General features: G+C 42.6%; 1 protein-coding gene across 11 annotated transcripts in view; it reads left to right on the top strand.

The window, feature by feature from the left end:
- Positions 1–13410, top strand: part of LOC127573350 (trinucleotide repeat-containing gene 6A protein-like) — a 108466-nt gene extending 95056 nt beyond the window's left edge. For 5 of the 11 annotated variants that reach the window (XM_052021465.1, XM_052021466.1, XM_052021467.1 and 2 more), the window contains 10 exons: positions 162–233; positions 2009–2450; positions 2945–3094; positions 3303–3479; positions 4381–4521; positions 7335–7445; positions 7966–8184; positions 9902–9972; positions 11049–11188; positions 12657–13410. In XM_052021465.1, coding sequence (XP_051877425.1) covers positions 162–233; positions 2009–2450; positions 2945–3094; positions 3303–3479; positions 4381–4521; positions 7335–7445; positions 7966–8184; positions 9902–9972; positions 11049–11188; positions 12657–13029 — 1896 coding nt within the window. In that variant the 3' untranslated portion in view covers positions 13030–13410. The remainder of the gene's footprint in view (positions 1–161; positions 234–2008; positions 2451–2944; positions 3095–3302; positions 3480–4380; positions 4522–7334; positions 7446–7965; positions 8185–9901; positions 9973–11048; positions 11189–12656) is intronic. The other 6 variants (XM_052021474.1, XM_052021473.1, XM_052021471.1 and 3 more) reach the window with 3 other exon arrangements.
- Positions 13411–15091: the final 1681 nt, after the last annotated feature.

Below are 15091 nucleotides of genomic sequence, written 5' to 3'. Positions count from 1 at the left end.
TTTCAGCACAGACCAGCCGCCTTCCTACATTGGATAAATCCTGCTATCCCAGAGTCCCAGTGTAAAACTGCCCTCAATATTGTCAAGTGAGTCAAAACATTTTGGCCACTTCTGTTAGTTAGTTGAAATCAATTTACATTTTTGTTTATTTTCAATATTAGCGACTGCTACAGCAACAGAAGGCACAGAACCAGAGGAACATGTCTGGACCCATGCGTCAGTCTCAAGAACAGGTAACATCTATAAATATTAAGAACCCTAGAAATACCAATGTGTTGGTGACATGGGCTGAGAAATGGCCAATATAGTTTTATCCAGATCAATGAGGGGTGATACATTTTGGGACTACCAATGAGGACATACACCATGAATAGTAGTGTCCAAGGGGGTTTTGAGGAACAGAGGAACCTTGGTGTATAGAAGTCCAAAGATCCTTAAAGGAGACAGAGCAGGTAGATTACGTGGTTAAGACAGCAAATGGGATGCTGGTCTTCATTGTTCGTGGCAGTGAATACAAGAGCAGGGAGGTTATGCTCCAATTTTGTAAGATATTGGTCAGACTTCAGCTGGAATACTGTGTGCAGTTCTGGTCTCCACACTATAGGAAGGATGTGATAGCACTGGAGAGGGTACAGAGGTGATTTGCCAGGCTGTGGCCTGGGATGGAGCATTTCAGTTGTGAGGTGAGACTGAAGAGGTATGGTTTGTTTTTGCAGGAGAGATGAGCTTGAGATGGGACATGATTGAGGTAAATAAAATTATGAGGGGTATAGGTAGGGTAGACTGCGGGAAACTATTCCCCAGATCGGAGGTGACTAAAACTAGAGGGTGTAGCGGCTGCTACTGCGATGTGAAAGCTGGACACTAGTCAGTGGGTTGCAGAACAAGAACTGATTTACTTTCCCGCCCACTGAAAATGGAAAATGACGTACGCGCTACATCATCAAACTCTTCCCGCGCGCGGGTTCTCCCTGTCGCTCGGGGAAGATGAAGGCCCAGCGCCATCTTGGGCCTCACCACTCTGACGACGCGCGACCTGACCGCCAAGCCGGTTCGCTTGCTCGGACAGTGAGTCGCTACAAGGGCATAGATTTTGGCTGAGTGGTAAGAGATATAGAGGGGATATAAGAGAGACATTTATCACCCAGATAGTGGCGAGTACATTGGAATACATTGACTGAGAGACTGGTGGAAGCAGAGCCTCTGACAGCACTTAAGAATTGTCTAGACAAGCACTTAAATTGCTCAGGCATAGCAGGCGACAGGCCAAGTAATAGAAGGTGGGATTAATACAGATGAGTGCCCACTGGTCTGCATGGATGTGGTGAACTGAATGGCTTGTTTCCATGCTATGTGACTGACTCTATGTAATTGAAAAAATTCACTAAGTTTCAGTAAAGCAACCACTCGTTAAGATAACATGCTCAAATGTAAGTTTTGTGACTTGATGTATTAATTCCGGGGTGGGAGTGGAATAGTAATTTGCATTGCGTTGGTCTTGTGTGATGGGATAGCTGGATTAGTTGTGTTGAGGAGGAATGGTATCTGCACTAGTTCCATTGGAGGGGAGAAGTGTCTCCTGATCCTGTGCCATTGAGAGTATGGAAGAAGTTCAAAGTTGGTGTCCAAAGCCTCTGTGCTGTATGTGCTAAGGCAAGAAATAAAGGATCCCATTGGTGTGCATGGTGGCACTTGGAATCTTGACTATATCTTCTAGAGAAATCATTTTGGTGGCCTTTAATGATCCAGGCTTGAATTAACCACCTATCATTATCTGATCAATTGACCATCAGTTCAGTTAAAAAGAAGTAGGATTAAGTTTTGACTGCACAATAGATTTCTTTTTAAACCTGAAATGACTAATGATCATTCTGTGGATTTGAGGATTTTAGCATTTGTATTGCTGATCTTTAAGGTGAGAAGGGGATTATAGTGATTCCCATTAAATGTTAACTTAGCTTTGAAATGTACTGCCATTAAATGTGTGTTTTCTTCCCCGTACATTCAGGCTGCTCGTGTACTGAACATGCAACAGATGCTGCAACACCCCCGTCAACTGGATACAAGCCTTCTGAAGCAGCAGTCTTCGTCACAGCAGCAGCCAATGCATCAGCCCTCCATGAAGCCCTTCCCGGAGAATCTCATGCCCCCTACCCCTCATGAGCTGCAGACAAAAGAGCCGCCTTCGCTCAACTCATACAGCAGCTACCCTTTAGGTGGGTTTCCCCAACCCAGTCATGGGCAGTCTGATTCCATGGTGCCTGAAGCTGCTAAACTTGCCCATGTGCCCTTAAACTGTCCTATGCCCAAAATGTTTCTTCCTGATAACAACCCTAACCACAGCCTCCTCAGTCCCCCACTTGGTAATGCAAATAGCCACATGTCAGCCTCACCCATCCACCAGCATGCAGGGAGGAAGCTTGCCACTCAAGAAAGATCTATGTCAAGAGGTGAATAATCTGTTTGTGTAACCTTGTGTCTCCAAATGTACCCAGAGGGAAACTGATGGTGTCCCATGAAGTTTGGGCAAGTGTTTCCCTTTAACATTGAGCTGACAACTTTGAAGTTTTGTGTACTTTCCTCCGTGGGCAAGCTTTGGAAATTAAGTAGATCTGATTAGTTGTGGGATGGCACCAGAAATAAATGACCATTAGAAGCTGCAGAATTGTTATAAAAATACAGCCCATTGACAACTGTCCATCTAAGTGAAGCCTGTATTCAACAGGGCCAGCTCTGCTGTGTGGCTCTCCAGGATAGAGTAGCCTGATGGCCCTTTGTTGCAACTCACTCGATACTGGAGAGCTGGTGTGGATAGGGAAAATACATTCCACGTGTGTGTTTTCTTGCAAGGTCTGGGGAATTGCACTGTGAAAGTTCCAGTTTACGGTTGTGCACCTGCATCTTGTCTTTGCAGCTTTAATACAGAGTTGACTTTTTTCCTTAGGCTTGAATCCAAACTTGAATGTACCCCTGGATTTCGGCAGTATCGTTAACCTGAAAGAGCCACAATCCCAACAGTCTCGATTAAAACAATGGACTGCCTCGGAAAGCCTTCCTGTTAATTCCTCTCTAGATCAAAACTCCAGCAAACATGGTAAGGCATGAGTGACTTTTTAAGTCTGATGTTAATGGTGGGTCTGCAGTCACTTAACTAGCCCAGCAGAAAGAGTCTCTTGGCCGTTGGATCTTGTGTCTGGACTGTCACCTGTGTAAAGTCACTTTATAAAGGATTAAGTGTCATCTCTTATTCTTTTCTGAACTGCTTACAGTAAACTAAAAATAAGCTTATTTTTCCCCCTTAGGTGCTACTTCAAGTGGTCTTAGTATTTGTTCTGGAAAGTTGCTTGAAGAATCTCCTTTTGGTCACTTTGACATTTCCATGAAGTCTCTGGCCAGTCCTCCTGGATCTGTTGGAGATGGCTGGCCAAGTGCCAAATCACCCAGTGATAAGCTCTCTAGCAATGTTAATTGGCCACCAGGTAAGATGGAAGCCGATTTTAGATGTCCAATTCTAAATCTGAAGCCTTCTGCAATTCCTCGACCCAGTTTCAATGATTCAGGATGTTGAAGTGAAATGTTACTGCAATAATTTCCCTCAAGATACTTTAAAGTATAGGGACACCTTGTGGCAGAGGGCAGTACTGCATGGTGCTTGTATATGTATGTACACTGTCCTTCCTCTGTGGCACTCAACTGGAATATCAAACATCCACTAAACACTTGGCCCTGCAGTTTGATCTCATTAATATTTAATTGCACATACACTAGGATACTTAATAATCTTTACGATGGGGATGATCTGGCAAACAGAAAAAATTGTCCTGTGAAGTTTTCACAATTTCTCATGAGAAGTATGGAGAGGGGAAATACATTGGCTTAATGTCTTTAATGTTTGACTGCTAGATTATATTTGCCACATTGATAAAACTACAAGCAGCAGAGTGAACTTCCCATTATCTTGGTGCACAGACCCACTGAATGCCTGGCCAATTGCAAAAAGATTCTGAATACCCTGATGCGTCAGACAGTGGCTGGAAGACAGGTGTAAAAGAACCATAGAAAATTACAGTGCAGAGAACCATCCATTCAGCCTAAAATATCTTCCAAAATAGAAACAGAAAGTGAAAATACTTGGCAGGTCAGGCAGCATCTGTGAAGAGAGAAACAATTTATGTGTCAGATGGTGACCTTTTATCAGAACTGACAAAATTTAGAGAGACTGGGATACTGGCAGATTGTAGGTTTATACCTTGGTTTCTTTGTGCACTGGGTTTTGTATCTACAGATTCCTGTCTTAGAAGTGTGTCCTGTCATTGTATTTTTCCCAAATATGCTACTCTATGAATACTGAAGTTCAGTGTGTTTGGTTCTTCCATCTAGAATTTCGTCCTGGTGAGCCTTGGAAAGGTTATCAAAACATTGACCCTGAAACTGACCCTTACGTCACTCCTGGCAGTGTAATGACCAATCTGTCAATCTCTACTGCCCGGGATCTTGACCTCCTCAGGGACAGGAACAATAGTAAGTCTTATCCTGTTGGGTTCTTTCAACTAAAGGTATATTGTAAAATGTATATCTAGAAGTGTAATCATTGTTATAATATAGGAAATTTGACAGCCAATTTGTGAAAGAACAGCCAGACAAAGACCAAGAAATCTGTTCTATGATGTTGGTTGAAGGATAAGTATTGACTAATCTGAGATGGCTGATAGAGCTTCTGTTTGTAAGTACAGCAAATAAGCCATTCTGCAAACCAGTCCATGTCAATATTTATACTCTACTCCCTGCCAAGGTGGCTGTCACATCTGAAAGATAAAGCGCGTAGAAGACAGCACAGCCAGTGGAGGGGTGTCTCTTGGTATTACAGTGAATTATCAATCAAGATTATGCTGTTGAGATTCAAAAGTGAGTTCAACCTAGCAACTTGTGACTTCAAGCCAAACGTCCTCCTAACTGAACCACATCTAATACCCATGGAGGCATCTGTCATAAGTTGGCCATTCAGTGCAGAACTGGCATCTTTAAAATTCATTTTACAGGGTGAGGGCATCACTGCCAAGGGCAGCATTTATTGCCTATCTCTAACTGCTTTGGAGAAAGTGGTGGTGAGCTACCTTACTGAACTCAATGATGAATTATTTATAATTCAAGGTGATATATTTATTCAAGAATAACCCGCAGGTGGTGGTGTCTTCATGCACCCATTACTCTTGTCCTTGATGGTAGTGGTCATGGGTTTGGAAAGATATATCAAAGTGGCCGAGGTAAGTAAGTTGTGCACTGCAACAGGGTGTGCCGAATGCAGAGGGAACGGTTGTTCAGGTTGATGGATTGGGTACCAATCAAATGGGTTACTTTGTCTTGGATGGTGCAAGGCTTCTTGAGTGTTATTGGAGCTGCATTTGTAGATGGTGGAACAGCTTTGCGGAATCAGGAGGTGAGTTGCACACTGGTGGATGTACAACCTTCAGCTTACTCTTGTTGGTCCAGTTGAATTTCTACTCAGTGGTAAGCCTCAGACTTCTAATGGGTGGGGCATGGTAGTACCATTGAATGTCAAGAGTAGGTGGTTAGAATATTGTTGGCTATTGTCTGGCACTTAGGTGGCAAGAATGTGACTTGCCACATACCAGCTGATGTCTAAATGTTGTTTAGGTCTTGCTTTGTGCAGATATGGATGTTTTGTTTTCTATGGTCTTTGCCTTTCTTTGCCCGAGCAATAATTCTAGGCACTGGGAACTGCTTTCCATTGACTTCAGCTTTGCCAGGTCTCTTTGTGGCCACGCTTCTCACATTTTTGGTCTATACTCAGACCAAGCCTCCAGTGAGGTCTTGAGCTAAATGGTTCTGGTAAAAAACAATTTGGGCATCCATAAGCAAATTATTGGTATAGGTGTCGAAAGCACCTAGTGATTGGGAATAGACAAATTGAATGTTAATTAATCAAATTGGATTTGTCCTTCATTTGCAGACAAAATATACCTGGGCAGTTTTCCATGTTGTTGGCTAGATGCCAGTGTTGTCACTGTACTGGAACAGCTTGGGTAGAGGCACAGCCAGTTCTGAAGAGCAAGTCTGCAGAACTACAGCCAGGAAAATGTTTGGTCCAGTGCTCTGATGTCATGTGGACATGGAATTGACTGAAGACTGGCTTCTGGGATGGAAGCACTTCTGCTGAAAATTGTTACAAATATTTCAGCCTTGCCCTTGGTGCTCGCATGTTAGGCCCTATGATTATGGAGGAAAGGGGTATTCTTGGAGCCATCGCTGCTTCCTGTTATCTGTTTAATTCTCCCTGTTATTTATAGCTAGATTTGCAAGATAGCAGAGCTTTTGTCTGATACTTCGGTTGTGAGATTGTTTAGCTCTGTCCATTGCATGCTTTATTGCACCCACATAGTCTTGTGTTGTAGCTTCACTAGGTTGGGCCCTCATCTTTCAATATGACTGGTGCTGCTCCTGGCAATCCATCTTCTACATAACTATTGAATCACGTACATTCCCTGGCTTGATGGCAATGATACAGTAAGGTATAGACTGGGAAATAAGAATGCAGACTGTGGGGAAAAGAATTCTACTTCTGCTACTGACCGAGAGAGTTCCATGCATACAAATAGTCGAGGTCAGGTAAATACACCTGATTTCCTCCCCTGTAGGATGTTATGGCAATCCGATAGCTTCATGGTCACCATTGCTGACTGGTTTTTCTTTTAATTTAATTATTCAACTAAATGCAGATTCCCTATCTGCTCTTGGTGGCATTTAAACTTGTATCACTGGATTATATATCCAGGCTTTGGGATTACTAGCAACAAACAATCTGCTGGAAGAACGCTGGGTTGAGCAGCATCTGTGGGAGGAAAGGAACTGTTGACGTTTCAAGTCGAAACTCTGCATCAGGACCCTTTGGGGTTACTAGTTCAGTAGCAACCACTGCACACCATACCTTGAGCTTGTTAGATACCTGTTCCACTGCCTAAAGCGTTGTCAGCATAACATGGATAAATATTTAAATGAGAGTATAGGATGGAAAGCTTCTCTCAGGTTATCTGTTCGTGCTGTACATCTACATGTGTAGAGATCATTGAGAGGCTCCGAGTGATGAGAAACACTTCAGGCTATGTCACCTGAATGACTAATGTAAAAAGAGAAGATGAATAGAGGGATTTGAATCCTCTGGGTAAAAATGTTATTTAATTTTTTCTTTATATTTTGTTGCATTTCCAGCCAGAAATGCGGTTTAACTCGTGCATTCTGTTTTATAATGTGGCTTTAAATAACTTGTGCCTGAAGCTCCCAGCAAATTATTGATGCGTCACTTTGTGTGTGTTCAGTAGGGTCATCCTCATCTATGAACACCACGCTGCCTTCAACTAGTGCCTGGTCCCTTGTTGGTGCCTCCAGCTACAATAGTTCCCTCAGCAGTACAGCACAAAGCACTCCAGGTAGGAATCCTAGTATGAAACCTACTAATCAGTACAAAACTCCTTCACCAGTTACATCTGTGTGCAAAGCCTCTCATGAAGGTCTCTTCCCATTGTATTTCATCTGCAGCATATGACGTAGTAGATAAAGCTGCTCTTACTTTTGATTAGGGGAGAATTTGACAAGGAATAAGGACTGTATCCAGCTTGCCCAGTAATCCAGTAACTGTCTGCCAGGAAGTGGTGAGGACTGCCCAACACCAGTCCACTTCCTTCTCTAAGAGCTCCAGATCCATTAATCCTTTCTCATCTGAAGAACCTGACACCAATGACAGCCAGATTGCAACCTACATTCAGCTGATTGGGGGGGGGGGGGGGGGGGGGGGGGGTGGGGGTTGGTGCGGGTGGGGGGTGGTCACTTTGTGAATTCTTAAGTTAAAAAATTAGGATAAGTAGACCGGTAGCTCTCCTTCCTGCATACTTATGTGTAAGAATAAAACAATTGAATGTTGATGTTTTACATGTGTTTCCCTTTCTTCAGCCAGAATTGGTGACCCCAAATCCACCTGGTCTCCTGGTCCAGTTACTAACGCTTCCCTTGCTCATGAACTGTGGAAAGTCCCCCTGCCACCCAAAAACACTACCGCTCCGTCCCGCCCACCACCAGGGCTGACCAATCAGAAGCCTTCGTCCTCATGGGGAAACAACTCACTGCGCATGGGTGGAGGATGGGGGAGTTCCGACTCCAGATACAACCCTGGTAAGAAGTGGGCATTAGGCTGACTGTTCTCTTTTATTGCAGTAAAATTTGCTTGGGTTGTAAAGCAAACCAGCTAATTGAGTAACTTGTTGATGTGTCAGCATAGCATTTCCATTTCTCACAGCCTTTTATTTCCCTTTACCCCCAACTCGGACCTGCAATTTTATCTGCTTCGTGTGAAAGTGCTGAGTTATGTTGGGTATGATCCCTGAGATAGTGCTGGCCTTTTGGTGCCTGTAAGAGTTCTAAACGGAGAGTGCCAGCAGGTTGTTCAAGCATTGCAATTGAGCCTAATCATGTCCTTGCCCACTGCACCAGTAAGTGCATTTTATAGCAGAGTAGTAGTTGGAGGATCAGTGATACTACTTCCTTTTCGTAGAATTGGGGAGCTGAAACCAACCTTTAAAACCTTGGGTCCATGTTGTTCTGTGTTGTTCTGTATCACAGCAGGCTATCTGTAAGTCATTAAGTCCCTGTGCTAAGGTTCACTTCACTACACATGAAGAATAATGTTAGTTAAGTTTATTAAAACCTGGTACAGTAAATCAGTAATCTGGCACTGTTAGGACTTTGGTGGTGCCAGACTAGCAGATTTTCCAGTCTATCAGATGTTACTCCAATTACTACCCAACCACATTTTTATTTCACTTTTAACATATTACACAGTAGTATAATAAATTTTCCCTGTCAGCCCATTGAGCTTAAAGGGAATGGGAAATAAACAAGCACTCAGGGCCCCATCTCCAGCCACAAACCTATGCACACTCCTGAAACCTCATGTCCTAGTTCCAGCTGCACACCCGATCCACAGTGTGCCGGCCCTAACAGCACCCCTCACTTGCATTCCTGACCACCCAACCCCTCATTCACATACCAGACTGATGAGTGAGCCACTGGGATTTCCAAACAATCAGATACCAGATTATCTAAATTTAAATGTACTGATATTTTTCACTTTGCGTCCTTCACTCCTATTAATAAAATTTATTTGTCTTTCATTCCTCTTGTGTCATCCAAATTCTGAGTACTAATGTATTGCATATGTTGGTGGAAAAAAATCCTTGCTTTAATTCCCCCTTTTGGTGCAGTTAATTATGTTGTGTAGAGGGTGAGGTCTTAGGATCTTTCCCTGTAGTTGTTGGTTAGGCTTATATATTGTACAAATCCATATCCAACTATTCAGAAATCCTGATGGTTGGGCATCTAGCTCACTGGTTGCTGATTCCCATGCTCCATCAATACACCGGAGCCCAGGTTCCTGCCCTCCCCTCTAACTCACCTGGTCCTTTTTTCCGGCACCCTTCTGAAACGTGCCTGGTTCTGTTTCCTGTGCTCTCCTGTAATTCAACTGGTTCCATTACCCACCTCCCTTTGTAAACTTGCCTGGTTCTGTTTTCCACACTTCTTTTAAACTTACTGAGTTCACTGGAAAATAATTCTACCATATAACATATAAACAAAAAGTAAATAACATCCAGTAGTCTAGAAAATATGCTAGTGCAGCATTGCTGAAGTTCCTCACATGCCAGATTAATGGAGTTTTACACTGTACAGGTCAAGGCACAGGTCCATTTTACTGCCAGTTGTTTAATTTCAAAAACGTTTTTTTTAAACTAATGCTGGTTTTCGTTGTTAGTTGAGTGATTTAACTTGGCTGGGCTGCTGATCAGGAGTGATGCATCTAGTTAGTTGCATCCTTTTGTTGGATTTACTGCAGGTCCTAGCTGGGGCGACATCAGCTCAGGGAGAATAACGAATTGGCTTGTTCTCAAGAACCTCACGCCTCAGGTAAGTGCATCCATCATATTCAAGCAATGATTCAGTAATCCTGTGCACAATAACACACCTGTCAGTCCCACCACAGTTAGAGTTTTGACTCAGAAGCTGAACAGATGACGGCTGTTCAGGATCCTTGACTCGCTGTTAAGAAAATGCATCTGAGAGCCAAGTCAACCCTGTCTGCAACTTGGGAAGGGACAAGGTTGTTTATACATTGCAGCTTTCTAAATGCATTGCAAGCATCATTGTAATTTACAAGCAAATAAACCTTCACTTTTTAAATCTTCAAGCTATCCATACCATTGCCAATTGCTACTCTCTCCTACCACCCCAAAGGCATGGCTTTCTTAATGAAGAGCACTTTCACACACAAACTGACAGCATTTTGTTACTTTGTCCAGATGGCCTCATGTGATTTGAGATAGGCATCGCCAACTGTCCAGTCTTGCCTTCCCACAGGGACATTTTCCAGGTTATTGGGTAGCCGGATGCCTGGCCGATTAGATTATTTCTCCAGCCCAATAGACTCAACTAACTTTGCAAAGGTTAATGGAAACTATGTGTAGCTCATTATCACAGTATGCAGCTCAGGAGAATGTCTGTGAGCCCTCGCAGCATAATCTGAACATGATACAGACATCACAACATTTTAAATTTCTCAGTGAACCAAGTAATTGATTTTTGTTTTCTGCATTGGAAGCTTCTCGTCACACTTTCTCTGTTTTAAAGCTCATCCCATTTGGTGTGTTTTCTAGGCTATAGTCCAGCTTTGTTTTCAGTTCTGGTCTCCTTAACTTCCTTCCCTCCACCAGGGCAGCCATGCCTTCAACTACCTCAGCCCTGCCTCTGGAATTCCTTCTGTAAACCTCTCCACCTCTTCTTTCAGACCCTTCTTAAACTCATTTCAGTTTGATTTGTTGGTCACTTGTACTTTTTGTGATTCCATGTTGACTTTTAATCATTCCTGTGAATCACCTTTGGGGGGTTTTGCTATATGAAAGCACCATATAAATGCAAGTTATTGTCTGTCTGCAGGCCTGTATTAATCTCGCTGACTGGACTCTTGCTGTGTCTTTAACCTTCAGATTGACGGCTCCACCTTGCGTACACTGTGCATGCAGCACGGCCCACTAATAACATTCCACCTTAACCTGCCCCATGGAAACGCTTTGGTCTGTTACAGCTCGAAAGAAGAGGCAGCCAAGGCACAGAAATCTCTGCACATGTAAGTTGCACCCAAGCCTAACTAACAGCCTTGTGGTGGAATTTTGTTACTTTTCCAAGAAAGGGAAGGGATTTAGAAAGCACACAAATTATCTTGTGAAGCAAGGCTTGAACCTTAATCTAACTGGGCTGTAGGTTTGTAATGATGTAGTGGATCGTTGGGCATTTATTTATACAGTGTTGGAGCCCACACTTGGTGCAGAGCTGTTGCCTATCCCCAAAACCACTTATTTATATTTCTCTGCTGTGCTACCTAATGTTTGGCTCTGTCCTGTGATGAGAATTTTCAATATTGGTCTGAGGATTATTTTTAACAATACTTATTTCATTAAAAAAAAGCAAGTGAAGTATCTAGGAGGAAAATGGAATGTACACTTCTGGTCTCCATATTACAGGAAGGATGTGGTATTACTTGAGAGCGTCAGAGGAGATTTGCAAGGGATGGAGAATTTTGAGTTATTCACGGATTGTCATCTTTGAAACTTCCATTAAGATATCCACTTCCTCCAAGTTCATTGCCATAAGGTTCACTTTCTTTTGACAACACATCACTGCAGTGTTGTTAAGGCTTTCTTTGTAGCTATATTTTGTTCCCTTTCAAAACTAGCAGCTAGGTCCCTTTAAATTCCAAACATGGATCTGTCTGTCCATTGCCTTACTACCTTAAACTTCTCCTCCTCCTTAGGCCTTTGAATATGTTGCCTGTCTTGGCCTAGCTTCTGTCACTTGTGTAGCTCTGAGGTTAATTGTAAATCCTGTGTCATTTGTGCAGTTTTTCTCTTCTGTGGTATCATCCTGCTCTCCTTTACTGACCAGCTCAGTTGAGAAGACTAGACATAACTCCAGTGCTGGATATAGATATTGTTTCTCCAGTGATGGTTCCTCTTTTCATCTTTCTGCACATGCCTATTTTTATCTTAACCACCAATTCATTCCTCATTTTCTTTAACTTTGACATTACCCACAGTATAAGTCTTCGTGGTATATTGATGCTTCGCTTTGCTCATTGACCAGCTCTGTACTGTCACTGCTTGCCAAGGTTGGATATTGGGGGTCTAAGTCTTGGAACACGCTCTCCACCAACTGCAGCAGGTCAAGGTGGTGTTTCACCTTTTTGAAAATGAAGAGCTTTTGAGGACAGGCAGTAAATGTTGGCTTTGCCAGTCATCCCCAGAATTCATATATTAATATGTAAAAAATATTTTCAGCTAAACCTGTGGAAAAATAGTACCCCTCCCCCCTCCTGCCTCTCCACTTTTTTCTGGCCCCATGCTGTGCTTTTCCACTCCTGCCATTTCTGCTTTTAAAAACTTCCAGCACAGTTATTGTTTGCTTATTATCAATGCTGAACAGATCTAGTAGTTCCTGTTTCTTTTCCCCTCATCCCTGCTTTATGATGAAATGGATGCTTTTTTTCTTCATTCCTGGTGCTATATGTTTACTTGATTGATTTCCCTTTTGACTTTCAGGTGTGTTTTAGGGAACACTACCATTCTTGCTGAGTTTGCCAGTGAAGACGAGATTAATCGCTTCTTTGCACAAGGCCAGTCGTTGACACCCTCTCTGGGCTGGCAGTCTCTGGGATCCAGCCAGAACCGTATTGCATCTATTGACAGTTCCCACCCGTTCTCAAACCGCAATGATCTCAATCACTGGAATGGAGCTGGGCTGTCGGGAACTGGTAGTGGAGACCTCCATGGCACTTCACTCTGGGGTTCTCCCAATTATTCCACTAGCCTGTGGGGAACCCCGAGCAGCAATGATATGCGGGGAATCGGCAGCCCATCCCCCATCAATGCTTTCCTCCCCGTTGATCATCTTGGAGGTGGAGAGTCCATTTAAACTTTACTCATGACTCAAACTGTGACCTCAACATGAAAAGCAGCACTAATCGGACTTTTCACCTACAACACGAGAGAAAGAGAGAGACGGAGAAAAGGGGTCACCTGTGGAAATGTTCCGTTCTGCACCTTTATTTCCACTTTCTTTTAGCCCAGAACATATCAGTTTTAATACTTGAATCATGCAGGCCAATAGTTTAAAAAATGTGAAAAGTATATATTTATACTTCCAGATAGTGCTATCCATTAAAAAAAACTGCTTCAATTGAGCTAGTTGTGTGCACTCATCATGTCTATTCCTCAAATTCCAAAACTATTTTGAGTTTGGTGATGTTGGGAGTGAGCTGTTAAATCTGCACTGAGTACTGTCTCCCTGTCCAATTGGCAATAGGGCGGGGTGGGGGGGGGGGGGGTTGGGGGTGGAGGGTGGAGAGGGTAGTTCAAGTGTAAATGTTTACTCAAAAATGTTCTTTTAGCAAGGAAATAAATGGCAAAAAAGTGTGCTCTTTAATATGCCTTGACATGTACTTACCGTAATGTGGTATTGTAGAGCAAAGGTATCATACTGATCTTGCAGTTTCAACAAGTATTGCACCAACCTATTTCTTTTCAAAGCATTTTAATAAGATTAAAGAAAACCTAAAGAATTTAATCTCTGCAGTGTGACACTGTGGCAGTAGCTGTGACTTGCAACCCCACCCTGCAAGCCAGGAGGGTACAGCACTTTCAATAGAGCTTTCATTTTTTTTGGAGGTGCCCTGGTTGTGCCCTCTTGTTTACAGACTTTTGAGGGGAAATGTTTACTCTTCCATCATTAATAAAAATGAAAATAATTTTTTTTTAATTAAAAAAAATTGCAGATGAAGATGTTCTATCTCTGGGAATATTGAACAGTGTTTTGACCATGTTCTTTTTTTTCTATTCCTCTATATCCTGAAACGAGAAAGAGCATGGTTCTCAGGAAATAGTTCCTTCCCCCTCCCCCTCTTTCCCATGTTAGAAACTTCTGGTAGTTTTGTGTAGGACCCCCCCTCCAAACTTTTAGCACTGAATTAAACTGCTCTGTAAAATTATCTTTGTTTTATTTTTGCCAAGTTAACTGCTTAAAGCCGGAGTTTCCAGCTATTGCTTTGAAATTGCTGTCATTTTATGGTGAGTGAAGGTGAATTTTGCTGACATGTTGTAGTATATATACTTTATTTCCACCACCCCCTTCCTTTATATTCCCATTATCGAGTGGCTAAATGTATTTTGCTATTGTGACTGTCCAATTGACTGTTGTACTTAAACAAAAATGGCTGAGATCTGTAACTATGCATACTGTAACCAACTCTAGTGGTTCACAGAATCATACCGTCATCCGTAAGAGGCCGTTTTAATGTTAGAATTTGCATATAAAAAAGTTCAACAGAAAACGAGTTATTTTACACTTCGGTTTTGTCACAAAATGTATCCGTTCAGTGGAGACAAACCAGGACATGATTTTAACACTGCAGACAATGCCACCATTTCATTGCCTTCATTATAACTGTCTGTTGGAAGATGCAAACAAGTCAGTGGCTTTTTAACTGTTTACAAATAGAATGTGATTGTAAAATGTATAATTTGGTTGTGTTGAACTATGAAGTTACTTCAAATATTAATAAATCATGACTTTTTGGCTGCTCAGCATTTCTACCCCTGCCCTTCCGTTGTTTCTTTGCTGTTGCGATTTATCATTGGATATCGTTGTCCGTGTCTCTCTCTCCTGATGCAGCATCTCAATACGTACTTAAAAGCTGAGCACATACTTTAAGTTTGAGAAGGGCGAACCCCACCCCTCTGCAACCCTTCGTGTGCCCAGTCCTATGATAACCAAAGCAAAGGGCTCATCATTTAACACAGGCCTGAGGTCAGAGTGCAGACACCAGATGGTGTGTTGTTTAATCTGAGATCAGAGCCTTATTTCCACAGGAAACTCGCACTCACGGAAGTGACATTAAACTCCAGACCCAAATGGTCTGGCTAATTGTTTTTGCACAGCGTGGCCAGTATAAAAACATGGAAATATCTACTACGGAGAT

The sequence above is a fragment of the Pristis pectinata genome, chromosome 8, assembly GCF_009764475.1.
Source record: "Pristis pectinata isolate sPriPec2 chromosome 8, sPriPec2.1.pri, whole genome shotgun sequence".
NCBI classification, from domain to species: domain Eukaryota; kingdom Metazoa; phylum Chordata; class Chondrichthyes; order Rhinopristiformes; family Pristidae; genus Pristis; species Pristis pectinata.
Note: the sequence above shows the minus strand (reverse complement) of the source record. Positions and strands in the feature narration are given on the sequence as shown.